The following is a 20,716-nucleotide window of genomic DNA, read 5'->3' as shown; positions in this document are numbered from 1 at the left end:
AAAATGTTGCTGTTTTATTGTAATAACCCTGCCCATCATACCTCATAAAAAAACAACAACTATGCATTGGGAGGGTTTAGCAAACTGTTATAAAAAAGAACACCCCGTTAGCTTGAAAGCATGTTTTTAGCGGCTTCTAGAAGGTAGCTAAAAATTTAAGGCATTGAAAAGTTTTTTGTTTTATAGAAATGCTCTATCCTCTGAACAAAAGTTTGTACAAGGTAGAGATTTGAAGAAAGTGAATTATAGATTCATAATCTAACATATGTATTTGTTATTTTTAGGTCAAGTTTTCTGTAGAAATAATCCTCATTAGAGCAGTTTTGACGTAGTTGTTGTCAAGGAAGATTAAAATTACAGTTAGTGTTTGAACATTATTATGAATGTATTTCAATGTAGAAGGTGCTAGTTGTGACATTGTCCCTAAAGAAACAAAAGTTAACACAATAACTTTTCAACCATGCTAGCTGTAAATATTTAAAATTTACCAACTAGAGTTTCTCTGCATGTACGGTGCGGAAACATTATTGTAATCCACCTGTTTGGTATTTCAGGTTGAGTTTTTAGTTTTTTCCTTACGGTAAAACACAATGCAGGTTCACAGGTTAGACAACTAAGGTAAGGCTGAATAAACTAGTGAAAAACTTGACAGAAGGGAAGAATCAGAGACTTGTTGGGCTGCATGCCATTCTAAGACTCTCTGAGTCTTTGTTTTTATCTCCCTCTTCTTTGTTGCTGTCATTCTTTGTAATAATTCACCTTTATCCTCTTTGTTTTCACCTCTATCTTCTTTACAGACTCTTAAAAAAGTTCTTGTTTGATCACAGCTCTTGGTAGTATCCAGTATGAATAGGCAGTCCTTATCCTCTACTGCCACTTTCATGCACTCCATGGTTCTAGTCCAAGTGGTTTTCGGTTAAGTCAAAGCAAAAATAAAAAATGCATTAGATTAAATATCACCACAGGTCATCATCATCATCTAAGTCCCATGCTAAGGCCTACATATGTACAGTACTCTCATGGCACACTTAGAAAAGTTAAACTCAAGACACTTTGCTTTGGTTTGATTATTACACTTCTGCTACGTCAAAAAAAGTCCTTCTTCACATCTTTGATGCAGAAGATGGTGTGTACATTCTTTGGTTCGGAAATCCAAGGGTATGATTGTTTTTTTTTTTGTTTTTTTTTTACAACAAAGTTTGTTAACAGAGTAAAATCACAGAGATAGATCTGTTCAGTGAAGATGTCCAAATGATCTTTTGCAAAATCCAAACAGCACAAATCAACTGTTAATCAGTCCTCACATTTATGATTGCACACCTCTGTATAATCTTTCCACCAACCACGTTTTTCTTGTGGACAGTGGGAAAGACAAATCCACTCTTTTCGCTTTCCCTTTCATCCAAACGTCTTGCTGTGTTCGTCTTTCAGGCTAACGTGTATACCCCCACAACTGTCCTCAATAGGTGTGTCTATCGTGGCCCACACTCAAGAGCCAAGATCCAGCCTTCCCATTGTGATCAACTGATATTTGTCGCATTATCTCCATTTACACCTTAGTCTCTTTGTCTTTTGTCTTCTCCCGTCCTGTTCTTAAAGGTCCAAGCGGAAGGCCCCAAAATAACTGGAGGAATCATCGGCATTCACCATGGTTGGAGAAGACACTGAGACGAAGAGTTCGTCCCCGGCCCTTAGCTCAAACAGTCCTCCCTGGTAGACCGAGTGCAGGGCGTACTCAGCATCTGGAGCCCAGCACTTGGTTCCTACACCCTTTAAGAGCTAGGAAAACCAAAGACAAGAGAAAATCAAGATGAGGAATGGCTCAGATAACTGATTCATGTAAAGAAATACCCATTTTCTACCTGTATAGGGTCTGGGTAGGAGGTTTTCTTGTAGACGCATTGCACCAGCTGGTGGCTGACGCTACGCTGGTCCCCATCACTGGCAGCTGGAGACGGATATCGAAAATAGACCTAGAGGTAGTCGGCAACAGAGGACGATTATGAACCATGGATGGCATCATTTTGCAAGATCTGTGTCAGGTTTGACTAATCATCTATACTTTAGGACCCCCACATAGTCTGGACATACTGAAGGGGTACTCCAGGCAATCTCGAAGCGGACATCCCCTGGACATGTCCACGGAAAGCTTGTTTTTTACTAACGCGTATGCTAACATGGTGTTGTGCAATAAGCTTCCTGGCAAGAAACAGCGATCACAATGAACCATTTTGTATGTGACAGCAATAGATTGAGTATTGCCACCATCTTCTGGGTGAAATGGACTTACCGTAAGAGCATCTTGTGGAATGGGTTAGAAAACATAAAAACTTGTTCAGTGAGGGAAAATATTATAATTTCCCCTTCTTTATCCCTGATCTGGATTAATATCCTTATATATCATTCTTTTTTCTTTTGTTTTTATAAAGCTAAAAGACAAATCTTACAACTAAAGACTTCACATGACTGAAACAATAGAGTATAAACTCTCAGCAGTCTGCGGAGATCAGCTCAGAATATGCGCACAGTATGTGGGGGCCTTTAGGCGTATTGCTTTTCAATAAAATCCATTAGGCATGAATAACACCACAACAGCAGATTTTTTTTTTGTGAGCAACCCGTGGCACCTCTTAAATCTTTCTATGCCATTTGAACCAAGCTGATGAGAGTGATCACCTGTGAGTACAGGTAGTACCGTCCATCCTGAGGCACTCGCAGCCTCCCATTGGTCAACGTCATGTTGTGCAGGTGAGCTCCGAAGCTCTGATTGGCCCAGGAGCGCACCACGTGACGACAGGACTGGTGGAGACTCGATTTGGTATTTTGATTGAGAGAGAACCCTGCTGGCAGAGATTAGAGAAAGGTAAGGAGTAATGAAAAACTGCAGGCAAGATGGATTGTACTAAAAACTGGCAAAGGCTCAAAAGCAGCACTATTTGACAAAAAAAAGGTAAAAATAAGACAGTGATGAAATCCAGAACGTGACCAAAGGGCAGTGCTTCCCCAAGGATATGTCAACGGCTGTCAGATTCAAAATACATTTGTAAATTATTATAATTGCTTGAAGTTTGTAGGAATACTGTAAAAATGCAGACTGGTTGACATTTACGTGACTTTTGAGCAGACAACGCACACTCATAATGTGTTTATGCACATTAGGCAATTATGTAATTGCATCCAATAGAACATTTTTTTATGACCTCACTCAAACATATCATTTGGAATAAGAATTTACTGTATGTGGTGGGAAAAAATGGTTTAAATACAAAGCTTTAACATTGGTCAAAATCATAAAGAAGATATCCATCTTCTATGCCATAATTTTTTTTTTTTATAATTTTCTTTAAAAAATAGTTTATATAAGGCATAACCATTAATATCAATGCTTGGTTTTGCTTTATGAATTTATGTTTTAATTATCAACTATCATCAGCAAATAAGCAGATAAAAAGTTGGGAGAGTGAAGTATGAGTTACAGTTACTAATTTGCCCCTCATTTGAGTAGGTTAGTAAAATTATGTACAGAATAAATTGAATTTTTGCCCCTAAAAAAAAAAAATATATATATATATATATATATATTTGCATTTAAATAAGATACAGTTTTTTTTTATTTTAAATGTAAAAATCTTGTTTTATAGGTAGATAATTGTACTTATCTACTTAAATCGAGAACAAATACACCTATTTGAAGAAAGTTTTTACTATGATGTCTTCTTTTTAAAGTGTAAACCATATTTTGCTTTGTTACGTTGTGATGCGTTTGATAATTAATCATTTGGCCTAATTCTGTTGTTTTAATTCTCCGTCACAATACTGAATTTTACTTTATTGTACTGAAAAAATATGAGTTTATCCTATTAATGCCATTAGTATTTCATATGTCCCTTTAAGAGGAAACTAAATAAAGATATTCCGGCATCAATTATATTATTTTATTCTCAGTATACTAAGTTTTTATAAGCAATATCGATGGATCAATTTAACTGACTGAAGATATCTCTGTGTTGTAGCTGCAGTTTTCACATTAGTTCAACATATGAATGGCAGAATAAACTAACATGCTTTGGGTTTTACTGCAAAGATAAAAGCTTCATCGAATTGATTAGAAGGCTTTCCCCAGAGCGTCTCTCACTGCTGCACTTCCTTTTGAGAAATCCAGGCTGAATGTGTGAACCTCACCCTGTCTTCCTCCTTCCCTTTCGTACACAAACACATAAACGCTCACAAACACTTCTACATTCCTTGCCCTTTGTCAGCTTAGTGGAAACAACATCATGCAGCCTTTGCCAGATTGTTAACACCCTTCGGTTTGCACGCCAGTTTCAAATAAAATGCAAAAAAAAGTCTTGATTTAATAACATTTTTCCAACTGCAAAGTGTGTTTTTTTTATGAACAAACTTGTTTTTTTTTATCGTTTACATCTATTAATCATTCCCGGTCAATGTCTGTTAAATGATTTTCGGTTCGAAGAAGGATGAAATAGTTTTATCGGATGCTGACAACGAAAATAACTGATGGGTTGAGCAGTTTAATTCCCCTTCAAATGTCACCAGATAGTTATGAACTGGAAAAGAAAGAGGATTGCATCTGTTTCAAATGAAAACATGATTTAAAAAAAAGAAGACTTGTTTAAACCAAATCTGCGCTGGGAGAATTGGAAAATCTAGAAACACAGATGTTTAACCAAGAGATATGAAAGTAAAGGTGATCTAAAGAACATTTAATGCGATCCGTTTGAGTTGGCGCGGACATGATATGCTCCGGCCGAGTGTTTTCCTCACTGTTTGTGACTGTTGTTTGTCGTTACGATTGAGATGGCTAATTGGTTTTGACAAGGCTCAGCTGGGACTTGTATTCTTATAAACTGACTCAACATGGGGCTTCATTCTGATCAGGCCTTAGCGTCATTTGAACAGACACATGCTGGCAAAGAGGGAACAGAATTCAGGTTGTTTATGATTGTTTTTTCCATTGCTTGAACTCAAGGATCCTGAATGAACCTTCCTGGAACAACATCTTTTAAGCGCCCTCCTAAAGTTTCCTGTCCAGATGTCTCACCTTGAGAGCCGATGTCTCGAAGAGTCAGGTGAGCAGACGGCCTCTGGGCCACGGAGCTCTTTGAGATGTTGAACGAGCGAGGCATCGTTCTCGCCTCTGTGAGAGAGGAAAGAAAATCAGGGGAAGCTTTGGAAGGAATGCTGTGGATGAATTATGGAGTGTGTGAGACGGAGATGCTCACCGATGAAGGTTTGTTTGGAGATGATGTTCTCCGTCACCTGAAAGAAGATGTGAATGCTTGAATGAACAAAAGTGCCATGAATCACAATGACATTTTACAGGTTTTTTTTTTTTTCTTGTAACATTTCTGGTTGGAAGAAGCAGGACTCATACAGTACTTCATTATATCAATTCCAGAACATAAAATATAGAGTAAATTCTGAGCAATGACTCATCATACTGTCTTTAAAAAAAAAAAAATCAGATTAATTTAATTTGATTTTGATCAATTTATGACTTAAACTATGTTCATTTTTTGTCCAAATCTGTATCTTCCTTCCAAACTTTAAGCCTATAGTGATCTTTAACATATCGTAGTAACCATGACTTGGTAACAGATAATGCTTCTTTATTCCTCCTCCTTCCTTTTGACATCATATGTATACTTTAAGCAAACAGACTATTTTGTTTGAATAAATTAAACCTAGAAAGTACAATGCAAAAAATGCAAAGTGCATTATTAAGTGAGACACTTTGTTGATGGAACAGGAAAGTTTACATTTAGAATAAGAAAAAAACAATTGCATTGTCTTATTTCAAGTTACTATTATATAATTATCTTATTTCAAGGGTAAAAAAAAACAAATTCCACTGGCAAATCATCTTATTTATATGTTCAAATTAAGGCTAAATACACTTAATTTAAGAAATTTGTACTAATTTCTAGATTGTTTTTGCAGTGTAAAATAGAAAGTGCTTAGAGAAGAAGATTGAGCATAAATATAGCTCTTTAATATTATTTTGTTGGATCTTTGTATGTTTTTTGTTAATTAAACTAACAACATTTACAGTCCGAACATTTTCCAGACTAAAAAATGTCTAACAAATTCAATTTAGTTTATTTCTATAGTGCCAATTCACAACACATGTCATCTCAAGGCACTTTCCAGTTCACCAGATCATTTGAATACTTTGATTCAAAGTTTTCTATCTAAGGAAAACAAAGTGATTGCATCGACTTATTGACTGGAATGCAATCTCTATCTAATTATCTTATTTTAATATCAAAAATACTCATTCCATTGGGAAACTATCTCATTAACCTACTCTACTCTACCCTACTAAGGCTAAATACACTTTATTTAAGAAATATGCACTTATTTCTAGATAGTTTTTTCCAGTGTGCTGCTTCCCAGCATAAGTGAGCAGAGGTGGGCAGAGGGGCAGAGAGCAAACCTACTTTATTACATTTTTAATAACTAAAAACAAAAAGTAAAAGGTAGCAATCCAATAAATTACTTAAGTAAGAGTAAAAAAGTAGGCTAATTGGGAAAAAAGGCTGCTAAAGCACTGATCAGACCATCTGATTTAATGTTTTAGAATGATGCAAATGTACAAAACGTTTAAAGTTATCTGCAAATTTTAAAAGTGAAATAAAATAAATAAATATATAACATTCAGTAATTAAAAACTGATTTCAGGTGGAAGAAACAAGATATTTTTGCTATAAAGTCTCTGACATTATGGATAGCATGTTATGAGTAAGTTACTTCTTGCAACATGATAAATTAAACCAATTGCTTTACTTTCACTTGGCGTACAAATAACACGGCAGGATCAGCAAACAGAAAATAACATTAAAGCAAAGAAGCTGCAGTAAAAATAAAAGCCTTACTTTTGGCTCATATTCTTTTGATCACCTTCATTTATTTTCTTTAACATCCCCGTTTTAATGTCTCTTTTCTCTATCTTCCTTCAGTCCTGCGGTACCTTTCCACCCCCCCAAGCAGAAAACTGAATCCTGGTTGTTTCAGTTCTCCCTAATTAATTTGCAAAGAAACCACAAAATCCTAAATATGGCTTTCATTTCACCCCGCTTTCTGAAAGGTGCTGTGTTTTTCTTGGCTGGAGGATCGGTTTGCCAGCAGCGCGCACTCAACTGAACCTGCAAATTGAAAATGATCACTTAGGGGGTTGGTTAGGTGTTTCAGTAAATGAAGGCCCCCCTTCAGCCTCCCCCCACGGTCTGCACCCCGTCTATACACTCTAACGAAAACACAGCAGAGAGTAAACGGCGTCTAATCTGCCGCCGTGGCTCGTTTCGCTACACGTAGCGTGCCGGCCTCAGCTTCCATATGTCCCAAAAGAAGAAAATTACTCCGTCCCCCAAACACACACTTGGAGACGAGAAAATTGCCAACAGATTTCTTTCTGCCCAGCATCTGGCTGCGACAAAACGGGGAATCTTGTAGGAGCAGCAACCCTTTGGTTGACCTTACAACGCTGTTTTCAAAATTCAAGATCAAAATGTCGGCTGTGATTAAAGGTAAAAGGCTCCTATGGGAAGCTGTCAGGAGCGCTAAAGAATTTGGACTCTACTAGTTGTGGAGGAATCCGTTCCCTCCTTCTGACTGTTCCAATCTGGTTCGTATTTCAGACGCTTCATGCACATTTAGATACTTTTCGATTGAGCGTGAAAAGTCTCAAACATGCTCCAGATTAATTCCCCACACATATGTAAACACGCAAGACTTAAAAAAGTAAGATGCATCACTTTGATTAAATACCCCACTCAACAAACGCTTTAAAATCGGGCCTGATAAAGTGCGGAGCTCCATGCTCCCCGTTAGGATAAGCAAGACCAAATGGCGTCTGACAGGAGAGAAATGAGCAGCAAACTATTACACAATCACACCTGAATCCCTCACAGGTATTATAGGAGCTGACAAGATTTCCCTCAGATGTGATAAAATCCTAATAAATCCAACAGTTTGAGCTCAGCCTTGTTTCCACCGATGATTTAAAGCAGATAAATATGGGATAAAGGCTTTTCAACCTTCTGTCTGTTGGTCACAAAATGAAGTCATTATTTACTGATAATTCAATGTAATAAGGAATGTCCAGTGAATAATCCACGGCTCAGCGTGTGAGCCTGTTAATTATTCAGTCTTAATCAGGAAAGATTTACTTGGACCACTTAGCCCCAATAAAATGGAAATCTGAGCGGCTTTATTTGGGTTCCTCTGGGATACAGTTTAAACAAACGGAAATGCGCTGGAAAGTTTACTCTGAATGTCATCCTGCTCTCTGATCCACTAGGGAACAAAAGCTCAACAAGCACAGCTGCCATATGGTACACATTTCTTTTTTTTTCTATTTCAAATTAAACACATTCATTGTGTTTTGACACTTAATTCTGTCTGTTTACTAAATCCTGTCACTTAGATCTAAAGGGTTAATGCTGGTTTAGATGGCCTTATAGGAACTAATGTCACAGAGGAGGATGTGTTTTTTTATGGCTTTAGAAAAAAAAAAGGTCTGAATCAGGGGAAAGATGACTAAAAAGTAACATAAACACACAAAAAAAGCTGCAGTTTTCCAATAGCCAAATGATGTGTTTTCAATAAGAAGAAAAATTTTAACAAGCTGCAGAGGAAATGATTGGGATGTCAAAGGTTTAAGCAAGAAAAAGAACAAAAAGAGAGCATGTTGAAGTAGTTATTTTCAAGGTTAGTCCCTCTGATGGCCTCGTTGATCACTGTCTGTTATCAGTTATCTATTTGACTCCACACAATCCTTTATAGCCAGCTGCAGTCACATTCAACTATCAACACACCCATCGGTGAGCGGCTAAAGGTAAGGGTTAATTGCCTTGCCTAAGGCTGGTGCTAATACCCCTACACTGGAAAAAATCAAAATCAATTATAAGTCATTTTTCTTAAAATAAGTGCATTTGTTCTTGGATTGAGGAGGTAAAAGAGACATTTTGCAAATGGACCAAGACAATTTACACTTAAAATACGTAAACACAATTGCATTGTGTTGTTTTCAGTGCATTTTATCTAATTATCTTACTTTAAGAGTAAAATTACTCATTCCATTGGGAAACTATATCATTTACCTACTCAAAATAAGGGTAAATACACTTAATTTAAGAATTTTTAACTTATTTCTAGATGGTTTTTTCCAGTTGAGATCAAACTCCTGATTTTCAGATTGCAAAATCACTGCCTTTTTTCCCCACAAAGCCACCCTTAGACATTTATTTTCATGCTTAAAAAGTATAAAATTAGTTTTTTTTTTGTAATGCATAGATATAGGGAAAAAAAGGAAATATTTTTTGTGTAGACTATTGTATTCATGTCATTATCAAAAGAAAAAAAGACTTTCAAAGAAACACTAATATACAGAGATTTAATTTAATTATAATTTTACGTAAACTGATTCAAAAACTCAGATGGACTGATCAGATTTTAAAATGTTCTATTAAACTGTTAAAAATTGTTTTACTAAATAAACTTCTTAAAATTCTTAGTGCATCTTTAGTTATTTTAAATAGACAAAAATATACTTGAGGTAACTTATGGTTTGGAAAAAAATCTAGATATAAAGCAGGATAACTGAGTCCAGATTAGTCTAAGAATGACAGTTCTTAATTTTGTTGTTTTTTGGGTCAAAGATAAAAAGAAACCCAGACTTGATTCATCTTCACAATGTTAGGAATACTGGTAGAAAATCTTTGAAAATAAAAGATCTGTAGGAAATCTGGTAAACAATAAACACTCCATCCGGAAATAGCTGAAGCATGACTCAGCTGTATCCAAATGTGTTCAGCACATTTCAATGACCAGGGTTTATTTCATTCAAAGAGTGAAGCAAAGGTTTTTTTCATTAGTTAGTGTGTTTTCTTTCCTAATGAGCATATCATCAACTGTTACGGCGTTTCAAAGTGAAAAACTACACCCCTGCCCTCGTTAGGGGGCTCCATTTTTGAGTCCCATAAATCAGCACGTAGCCTCTGATGTGTCTACCCTCAAAGTTAGAGTTTACTGGTTATGTGCCCTTAAGTGGGGGGGGCAAGTTGGATAGAGTAACACTAGGCTACGTGGGTGTGTGCGAGTTCGTGTAGCTTTAGGGTTTACTGCTTTCCAGCTGCGTTATGAACAAGGAAAGCTCTGAACTCTCATCTTTCCAACTATTTAGAATAAACAACGGATTAAAACAAGAATATTTTGCCGTACTTAGACTAGTTAAAAACCCCAAACTTCATAGAGACTGAAGGAAAAAAAACCTCTGCAGCACCCTATATTATAAGTTATGTTGCAAACTGAAAATAGTATTTAAATGAAAGGAAATCCAGCACCGCTAATACTGCTAATAATAGAAACGTTCTTATTGCTGCTTTCAGAAATAAAGTAGGCTTTGACTTATGGGGGTAAATCCGCTATTTATAAACTGTGGCCTAGAGACTAAAATAATAAAATATTTTTTCCATATAGTGAATAGGATGCAGCTACTGAGATTCCTTCCTTCCTTCCTTCCTTGCTTGCTTGCTTCCTTCCCTCCTTCCTTGATTGTTTGGTTTCTTCCTTCCTTTCTTCCCTCCTTCCTTCCTTCCTTGATTGTTTGGTTCCTTCCTTCCTTCCTTCCTTGCTTCCTTCCTTCCTTGATTGTTTGGTTTCTTCCTTCCTTCCTTGCTTGCTTCCTTCCCTCCTTCCTTCCTTGCTTGCTTCCTTCCCTCCTTCCTTCCTTCCTTGATTGTTTGGTTTCTTCTTTCCCTCCTTCCTTCCTTCCTTCCTTGTTTGCTTCCTTCCTTCCTTCCTTCCTTGATTGTTTGGTTTCTTCCTTCCCTCCTTCCTTGTTTGCTTCCTTCCTTCCTTGCTTGCTTGCTTCCTTCCTTCCTTCCTTCCTTCCTTGCTTGCTTGGGAGTCTTTAACGTTTTCCAGGCTAACAACTCCCAAATTGATGGCGAGATGGAGCGGGGACCCCCTAATTATATATATTGTATAAAATAGTGTTATATCAAAATGGCCTTATAGTCACTCTGTTACATATCGAGTAATGTAACGGATGTAATTTCTCCCTGGGATTATTAAAGTATTTCTGATTCTGATTCCTGGTTGATGGGTGTTGTGAATGAAACGGTGCCCAGCTTGAAAGAGCTCCTGTGTGTCGCTGAATGTGTGCATTGATGACTGAAAGACATCTTCTGCCTCCACTTATCTGTTTACTACAGTGTGATGAATTCATGTTAATGTTTATTTAAAGACATTTCAATTAGTGGAAAAAATTGCAGGGGAGGAATATTAAAAAGAAGTCTAATCAACTAAAACTTTTGCGACCCCTGTTGAAGACCTCCGCTCCAGTTAATAGGTCAGCATTGGTAGCCCTTCCTTTGACTCAGTACCCATGAAGTAGCCCTCGCCTTAAAAAGGTGTCCGACCCCTGCTCTACACCTTCATAGTTCCCCATCAGATTGGTTCAGGCAGCGTCCTTTAAACCTTTGGCAGCTTGTTGGTACAGCATAGCCCCAATGAATTAGTCAACATCAAAACTGTTCCTGCATTTCTATGCTGTTAGACTCAGTTATGGTCATTACAGTCCTGTATGACCATCTGGGCATTCAATGTTTGACAACCACATCTGCCTTCCAGGGAAACATTAGGTTTATCCCTTCCTAGAAGACCACGCAGATGTCATAAAAGGTAATGTGAATGCAAAACATCTGATCCCCACCGGGTAAAACATCTTGTTGGAGTTAGTGTTTAAGATATAAGACTCCTTTCCCTTTGGATGGGAGTGCAATGTGATAATGGTTCAGTTTGGGGGAAAAAAAAGTATTTGAAAGGAAAGAACCATTTTCCATGGTTCTTTGTGGTAAACAGGAGTTGATGCCAAGCTTGATTTTTGAACTTTTAGAACAGTTTGGTCAAACGTCAGTTGTAAATGGGAATGGAATAATGCGGAAAGAAAAATGATAATGGTCAATTATGGGGAGTAAGAGAAGTGGAATGTGACAAAAAAGAAACAGGGAAAAACAGGGAAAAGTCAGCTTGGAGAGGAATGAAAAAAAATCTGATCCTGCCTGACTGAAAGAGAGGATTGAGAGGCAAAAAAAAAAAGATGAGGAGTGAAAGACGGGCAAGTATGCACATGAGGGAAGTTTTTTCCCCCTGCAGATTAGCAGTAGCTGCAACCCAATACTTTAATATGAACAGACAGGCCTGAACTAGACATGTGTGTATAGGATAGAGAGAGAGAGTGTATTTGTGCTACTGTGACAAGTTGTTATCAGCTTTAATCTGGTCTAAGAAGCTACTCATTCTTCACCATCTGAGAAAGCATAGTCCAGCTGCAGTCCAGGAGAAAAGCCTTAACGGCATCTCCGTGTCTGTGACTCTAATAAAGCCGGGCTCAGGAGTTTTGAAGAACTCTGATGGGTACGCAGATAGAGAGAGAAAATGAACACAGTTCTTTTTTTTTTTTCTTGAATTGTAGGTTTTTTTTCTTGGTTACTCTGAGAAACATGAAGCAGTATTTTTTTTGTGTTTTTTTTATTTTAAATACATGACATTCTTGGAAGCGTAAGTCATTACACATGGCTGTTATTATTAAAGGGTTTCCAGCATAGTTGCCTTAATGGGAACCACAGTTGTCTTTGTTAAAAGCTGATCTTTTTAACTACAGCCTGTTTCTCCCAGGCAGGAACAGCAATGTGTATTTCATGTAATCCTCTGAAAATGTAATAAGGCACACAATTGCATGGATGGGCTTTCCTGCGTGGAATAAAAGGCACATTATACTTTTCATCTGAAAAATAAGTTCCAAAATCTGCACAGATTTAGTCTTTGTTTCTCTTTCACCAATTGGGCCTCGGTTACACGGACATTTGTGATTTTTTTCCTATGTGAAATTGCTTGTTTTAAATCTAACAAAGTGGGTTTGAAGGAAAAAAATGTGTGTAATCCTGGACAAAGCACATTTCCTCTGCACACACCCATCAACATGAACATGAGCGCACATGCACTCCTCCCTATGACATAATTGATATATGATAAGCAAATGTTGGGAAAGCTGAGCAGTACGTGATTTTCCAAATGGCATGATCAAAAATGATGTTTGCATGCATAAGGAAGAGAAGAAAAGACCTCATACATGTGTTTACTCATAAAACTGTTAGAAATACCCAGGCTGTCAGGGGCCTGTAAAAGTACCCTGAGGGGTTATCATCTGGAGAAATAAATGTCTCGGATCAATGAGAAGTCAAAGTTTCTCTCTCTTTAGTAGCGTCGGCCTCAGAACTCTATGGGATGGATCTTCCTCACCAGGAAGAGGAAAATCCAATAAACACAGCTGTCACGTCTCCTGTTTTGACAGGGAAACTTACGTATTTTATACCCTCTTTCACCCTGTATTGTAGGAATATATTTAAAAACATTCTTCGTCCTCCTGAAATGGAACTCTCGGTAGAATCGTGAGTCAAAATCTGATCTAAAAAATTGTGGTTTTCAAACGGTTAACAAGTGGATATTGTGTCTTAAAATATAATGGATACAGGAGCTTCACTGGGATAGTCTGACGGCTCACAGCGAATGTCGTAAAACTGACCATATTTTAAAAATCAAAACCTGACAGCTATGCCTATGAAGTCCTTTTTCAGACCTTCAGTTCAATAAAACATATGAACCTTCCCACATCTGTTCTGAAAGTTTTGAGGGAAAAGTCCTACGACAGGTTGACCTGCTTGTGCAAAAAGTGAAATGGTCTTTTCCCGATATTTCAACTTCAGTTATTTATGAAAAAGTTTGACTTCTTTTAATTGTTTGGGTAAGATTATTACAAGTTCTGTTGGCTCGAAAGTGGCAGAACTTGATGTTAATCCAGGTCGCATCAGGAAGGGCATCCAGCTTAAAAACTTAGCCAAGTCTGTGTCATGATGCTGGACTGATAGAGCAGCTGAAAGGAAATACAGTCCTGTTTCTCTTATAGAAATAGCTATGGGTTCAGATTTTTCTGTGCTCTCTTTCCTCTGTTTCTTTCTTGACTTACTGTTACCTTTTCGAGCATAGAAGTTATTCATGGATCAGTGCTTCTATGTTCCTCTTATATGTCTGCCTCAATCACACTGGGCCTGTTTCTTTTGAAAGTTTCCTCTTGTTCAAATTGAATTTTTCCTCTCCACTGTCGCTGCATGCATGCTTGGTGGGAGGGATTGCTGTAGAGTCAATGACTCAATGAAATCATTACAGTTTCCTTGAATAGAAAACGTTGAACAGTCGGTCTGTATGACCTGGTTGAATTGTCTGTAAAGTGCTTTTCAATCATGTATTATAAATTGGCCCTATATAAATAGAACTGAATCTAATTCTTATTGTGGAGTAAACGTTTCTGAAATGTTAAAACCTTTTAAAAGTATTAAACTAAATCGCAGCACAAACTAAATTGAGTCTTAATATCTTGATCCATATTCTCAGTTTATGGTAAAAAATACTACTAATACAAGTGAGTTAGTGCCAGTATGAGGAAGTAGCAGATTTAATAAGCTTCATCTAAGCAGCAAGAATAAAGTGACACACAAACAAACCCCATAATTATCTGTTAAATCAGATGTAAATCTCTGATTTTTCAGACACTGCTGGTTTAGGCGAACCATTGATTTTCGTCCAGGTTTTCATTCTTTATTCAGCTTCATCCATCTGATTCAGTTTCCTGCCTCCACTGAAAAAAAAGGCTCCCCCCCAAAGCACTATGCTGCTTCCACCGTGTTTCAGGGTTTCACAAACTCTTTTGAAAGAAGCAATTAACAATTAAAAACATTTATCTGATCTGAGATCTCTATTAAAGATTTAGGATTTAAGTTTATTCTTGTGACCTACTTTTGTTTTTATTTTATTTTTATTATCATCATCATTACTGCCCCCAAAAATACAGCTTCAAATTTCCTTTAAGACCCCCTGCTCCTCCAAACTACCAGTAGTGCAGGCAATAAAGAGTGAGGTCCAAATCACTTTTGCAGCTGTAATTCATGGCTCATGCAATTTGTGTGGATCACCTGTAACACACTCACTAATTGCATGTGCATTTTCTTTATCAGCTATTCAGCTCTTCTTTCTTTGAATATTTGAAGATCAGACCCTTAAAGCTCTCTGCTTGCATTGGAACAGGCTCCAAAACATTGTGCCCCTACCCTGGACCTCAGGGTCAACCTAACAACATATTTACACTGGAAAAAATCGAAAGCTAGACAAGTCATTTTTTCCTTAAATAAGTGCATTTGTTCTCAGATTTAGAAGGTAAAAGAGAATGGAACAAGATAATTTACACTTAAAATAAGAAAACATAATTGCATTGTCGTATTTCAAGTGCATATTATCTAAATATCCTTTTTTAAGAGTGAAAATACTCCTTCTATTTGCAATTTACCTACTCAAATTAAGGGTAAATACACTTAATTTAAGAAATTTTACTTATTTCTATATTATTTTCCCAGTGTAAAATATCTCTTAGCTTGAACCTGGTTTAAATTGAGTTTTTCACAGGGTTTTGCAGAAATCATAACATGCAAAAGCAGTAATTTATCCTGTTGAGTTGGTAATCATCTAAAACATGCCTAAATTGTACACCAATGAATGTGTGATTTAATATGCAACTAAGAAGTTTTTTATACATATAAATAAAATACCCAAGTAATGTGATCAAATGCACACCAGAATATAAATATTTTCTCACTTGGTTGGCTGCTGGAAGGACAAAATATGTGAACCAAAAGAGTTTAGCTTTAAAGATTCGCATTTACACACACCTGGCTTTTGCTGAAATAATTCATGTTCATAGGTCTTAAAAAAAAAAAAAAAAAAAAAAAAAAAAAGCATTTTTGAGACGTCAAAGAATCTCTTTGATGTCAAACGGCAAGAAGTAAATATGACAAGTAAATCACAACCATTAAAGATCAAGAAACAGTAAAATATCACCAGAGAAGGATTTTCCATCTATTATATTTCTGCTGTTTCGTTTAATGTAAGTGTACAGAATATTCTGCTGAATGCCTTCAAAGTAAAATCCAAAATGCCTTTCATAATTCCATAAACTGAATGCATTCATCCTATCATCTGACTTACATCTGCTAACTTTGCAACCTAACAGGAGTTGCCAGCAGGGAGGAAAGTTTTTTTTTCTCTCTATGACAGGTAATGCACCAGTACCCCATCGATGCCAGCCACTGATAACCGATCTGTTTACTGTGGGAGTTTCCTGCCACACAAATGCTGTGTTCTCTTAAGGAAGCGGTCGTGAAACAGAAAAAAAGAGACTTGTTTCGACCTTTGAACTTTGGTTTCGCCAGGTAATTAAGTCTGTGTACTTGCCCCTTTGTTTGTTTCAAATCAGCCAAGGATTAACCATTTATGCCCAACAACCAGCACATTGTATTATCAGCACTGAAGGCCACATAGGCTATGTTTATTTACATCCCCTGCATGTGTTTTGATTTGTTATTTTTGATGGTTTTAATGCAGAAATGTACCTTTTCTCATTTTATATATATATATTTTTTATCAGTGTTAGTATCTTTATCTCTTTTATGATGCGTTTTTACTGGTAAGGAGACACTCAGCATCAATGTAGGTCAGGGGCAAAGTTCAAGATCAGTGTTCAGCATTTATTAGTACAGCACAAATACACATCTGATAAACACTTAAATTTATGAAAGACTTCTTTTAAACACATGCGGTTATTAATTCAATCATTTTTTATATTTTTTTTCCAATAACAATCCTTTAAAAATCAAACCAATCATATATATTAGAATTATATCTAAGTAAATAATAATATTAAGTGTTTTTGGTAAAAGCCGCCCAATTGTATCATAGTGGGAGTTTCAATTTCTTAACACCATTACAGTAAAAGAAGGGCGTAATGTCTGGGGCATGTAACACAATGAGGAATCCCGATATCACCCTTCCCAGTTTCCCTGTGGTTTTATTGGTTTCAGTCAGAACTTTGGCCTTGTCAGTTGGTCGTTATGGGAGTGATGTGTGAGACAAAACAAATCCTTTCCCAGGCCTTCGCCACAGAAAAACAGAGAAACCCCCCTTGCTGTATGTGAGGCAGAAGAAGCCTGGATTCAGATTGTAGGTTGGCCGGTAAACAGCATCCCAATCAACAAGGAACCAGCTCCTCTGTGAAAACATGTGGACCTTATATGGCAGGCTTCAAACCCCATATTTAGGCGAACGTTAGCGGTGAAATAAATAAGACAACATAATTGTGAGCTTAAACATGGTATTATGGTGGACCTCTGGAGCTTATACAATGGAAAAAATTGGTTGCTATCCAAGCCTGCGGTTCAAGGATAGTTCACTAACATCTTTTTGCTGATCCTTTAATTCAGTAAATGCAATGTTTTTTTATGAAAGCATTTTAATTCTGTAATATTAGGAATTTAACCTAGGAAACACATTTTTGACTGATCTATCAAATATTACTTATCCTATTATCTAAAACACGTCTCTCAGACTCAAACCCTCAAGGATTTATGTTCAAAATCCAAAAAAACATTTCCATCAGTTTTAATCTTTAAAACGAAATCCATGAAAGTGTAATTGTAACACTGAACAGCACAAAAATTATATTATAATATTATCTTTTTCACATATGGAATTCTTAAATGGTGCTTTCATGGAACTGATAGTAAAAAAAAAAGAAAGTTAAATTCATCAAAGTGTCATGGTTGGGTTGAGGTTTTGAGGATCAAAATGCAGAGATTAGTAGGCAGAGATGAGCTTTGATTCTGATTTAATGAATTATTCACAGGCAACTGAGGCACAAATCCAAAATAAAGAAAGAAACTGAATGTAGGAGACATCAGGGAAAACATACATACATACAACTACATAGGGAGAGTATATATAGGAGACAGAATAAAGACTGGACTAATGAGCTGACAAGGAACAGGTGTGGATGGAAGCATCTAGAAGGAAGCCAATGTGAAAGGAAACAAACACGAGGGGGAAAAACAAGTAACTCAAGAACAAAACACTGCTAGAAAAAAACTACAAATACAAAGAAACTAAAAATAAACTTAAACAGATGGCAGAACCGTGACACCGAGGTAACACTCCAAACCATCCTGTCAGTTTCAACCAATAAGTTCACGAATTTGAGGTTTTGATCTTTTAATAAGACCAAAATGACTTAGCTTAAAATAATTTAGGTATCAAACAGCCACAAATTAACTCATATTTTCGGGATATTTGGTAAACTATTCCTCCTTCTGCTGAGAAATGTCTTTCATAAAGCGCCTGTTGGAATCCAGGAAATGAATGTCACGCAGATGTGTTTCAATAAAAGAGAATCAGCCTGAACTACAGTACAAAAGAAGTGTGTTACGATGTCGCTTTGAGTGAAGGAATGATTTTAATTTGGCAAGCTCTTTAGGATCAGTGAAGGTTGGATCCAGTCCACATGGATCTGCGGTTTGGTCTGTTCAGGTTTAGTCTAAATCCATCAATGCACGTGAGCTCCTCAGATTTGTCATCACTTGCAGCTCAAGACGTGCTGGAAACTTTATCCCAATGTCAAGCGTATCTTCGGGGCATTAAGTGTCACCATCCAAGGCTGGCTTTTTCTAATAATAGCATTTGGTGGGAGTAAGCCGGTTGATTGGGAGACTCTGTTTCTGCACAGAGAGACTCTGAATTTGCACTTTGGCTATTTTACAAGGTGATAATAATAAATAACACTCTATAAAAACACTCTCACACACAGTAGATTTATTAGCAGAGTGTTGTCGGGCTACTCCAGCTCATGTGCTGCATCTGGCAGGTCAAAACATGGGCTTGTGGTTTGGAGCGTCTCATCTCCAAAAAAACACCGCTCTCCCAGAAAACACAAGCAAGAATCAGCAAGATTAAAGTTAAAAGCAAACCCGTGGAGACTGTTCAAGGTTGCAAGGTGGGGAGGATCAAGCTCGCGCTTGTTTAGCCTGTCAAAATAGCCTTATTTTTCAAATGTGAATAATTCTTTCTGCTTAAAAGTGATGACTATATTGGACTTTTATCTCACTGTTGTGTTTATGCCAGCTCTTTCATTTTGCTTTTTAGTCCGACAGCAGAAAATCCAGACAGAGGTCCAAGAAGACATCCTGGGAATGGTTATAAATAAAACAGAGACTGTGTGGTCAAGATAACGTGCATACAAGAAATAAGGGCCTCAAAAAAAAAATAAAAACCTCCTAGTGAGGCTGCTGTTGGGGGCAGCTGGCAATTTCAGTGCAGCCTAAGAGGAAACCTCATAAAAGCCTAATTAACAATAAGCTCGTTGAATGCGGCGATGAAAGCGTGACGCCACCAATCGCCAAACTGTCAAAACTCCAACAAAGCCTGAACTATTTCCTTAAGAAGTTCCTTTTGGGCCAAGTTAGACCAACAGAAACACTGTTGAGCTTTTAAACGGACGCTTAGAGACAGAGAGAGGGAGAGACAGGACCAGTTGTGAAGCAACACCAGTGTTTGGACTGTAAATGTTCCATGCACAAATATGTAGAAGCTGGTGGGGGCTTACACAACATTTCCCAGAGGTTTCACATCCTTATACGGCTTTGATAAGGTCAATGTAAGGAAATCATGAAAAACCAACTTCCTTTATATTACCTGGGTCCTATGAGAAAGATTAACGCCCAGTGTTTGACATAAAAATTCAGTCAGATAAAAATAAAAAAGAAAGCGAGACGGAAAAGTGGCATTTGAAAACAGCTGAGGAATCATGCCTGGCCTCTGAGAGCTGAAAAGATATATGTGAGTGAAACTTTGATCAATGAATAACATTGTTCAGAGGAAATAAAAGGTGGGACCCTGACATCATTAAGCATGTGTATAAGAGCTGCTACGCTGCGCGATTCAAAAACTAAAGGGATGCAAGTAGGAAATTAAGAAAAAACTTAAATAAAAAAGAAAGGAAAAAATCAAACAGCAAAGCTAGCAGATAACCAACAACACTCCATCCATCCATCATTCTATCGCAGGCCAACACAGAGACTAACAGGTCAAACCATTCACACACACACTCTCACCTAAGGAGAATTTAGAGAAGCCAATTAACCTAACAGTCATGATTATGGACTGGAGGAGGAATTCGGAGTACCCGGAGAGAACCCACACATGCACAGGAAGAACAGACAAACTCCATGCAGAAAGATCCGGGGCTGGGAATCGAACCCCTGCTGCAAGGCAGCGGTGTTACCCACTGCTCAACTGTGCAGATCACCAGAAAACAGGAAAAAAAAACATAGGCACATTAGCTGTGACAAAAAGAAAAGATTCAACTCTGCAACACGAACACTGAGCTAAAACGTTTCATTGTAGCTCTGGCTGTAATGGTCGTCATCCATCACCTTTTACACCCTCTTACTGTTTTTCTCCCAGTATCTGCCTGTGCTGAAGGTAAGCAATCCATAGCATGATACTACCACTGCCATGGTGTAGTGTAGGGCTGGAACGGTTCACAAAATCCACGGTTCGGTTCGGTTCACGGTTTCGTGGTCACGGTTTTCGGTTCGGTTCGATTCGGTATGTGTTGATTGTTACACTGGAAAAACATCGAAATTTAGATAAGTTTTTTTTTTTTCTTAAAATAAGTGCATTTGTTCTCGGATTCAGTGGGTAAAAGAGAGATTTTGCCAAGGAACAAGACAATTTACACTTACAATAAGAAAACACA

The 20,716-nt window shown here is 37.3% G+C and overlaps 1 protein-coding gene across 2 annotated transcripts in view; it reads right to left on the bottom strand.

Moving 5' to 3' along the window:
- Positions 1-1,167: 1,167 nt before the first annotated feature.
- LOC107101000 (tumor necrosis factor ligand superfamily member 10-like) overlaps positions 1,168-20,716 on the bottom strand; it is a 95,213-nt gene continuing 75,664 nt past the window's right edge. Inside the window, exons 3-7 of one of the 2 annotated variants that reach the window (XM_015399728.1) lie at positions 5,244-5,280; positions 5,063-5,158; positions 2,677-2,843; positions 1,863-1,973; positions 1,168-1,779 (exon numbers count right to left, since the gene is read on the bottom strand). In XM_015399728.1, coding sequence (XP_015255214.1) covers positions 1,594-1,779; positions 1,863-1,973; positions 2,677-2,843; positions 5,063-5,158; positions 5,244-5,280 — 597 coding nt within the window. In that variant the 3' untranslated portion in view covers positions 1,168-1,593. The remainder of the gene's footprint in view (positions 1,780-1,862; positions 1,974-2,676; positions 2,844-5,062; positions 5,159-5,243; positions 5,281-20,716) is intronic. The other variant, XM_015399729.1, reaches the window with a different exon arrangement.

The sequence above is a fragment of the Cyprinodon variegatus genome, unplaced genomic scaffold (genome assembly GCF_000732505.1).
Source record: "Cyprinodon variegatus isolate N-32 unplaced genomic scaffold, C_variegatus-1.0 Scaffold1043, whole genome shotgun sequence".
Lineage (NCBI taxonomy): Eukaryota > Metazoa > Chordata > Actinopteri > Cyprinodontiformes > Cyprinodontidae > Cyprinodon > Cyprinodon variegatus.
Note: the sequence above shows the minus strand (reverse complement) of the source record. Positions and strands in the feature narration are given on the sequence as shown.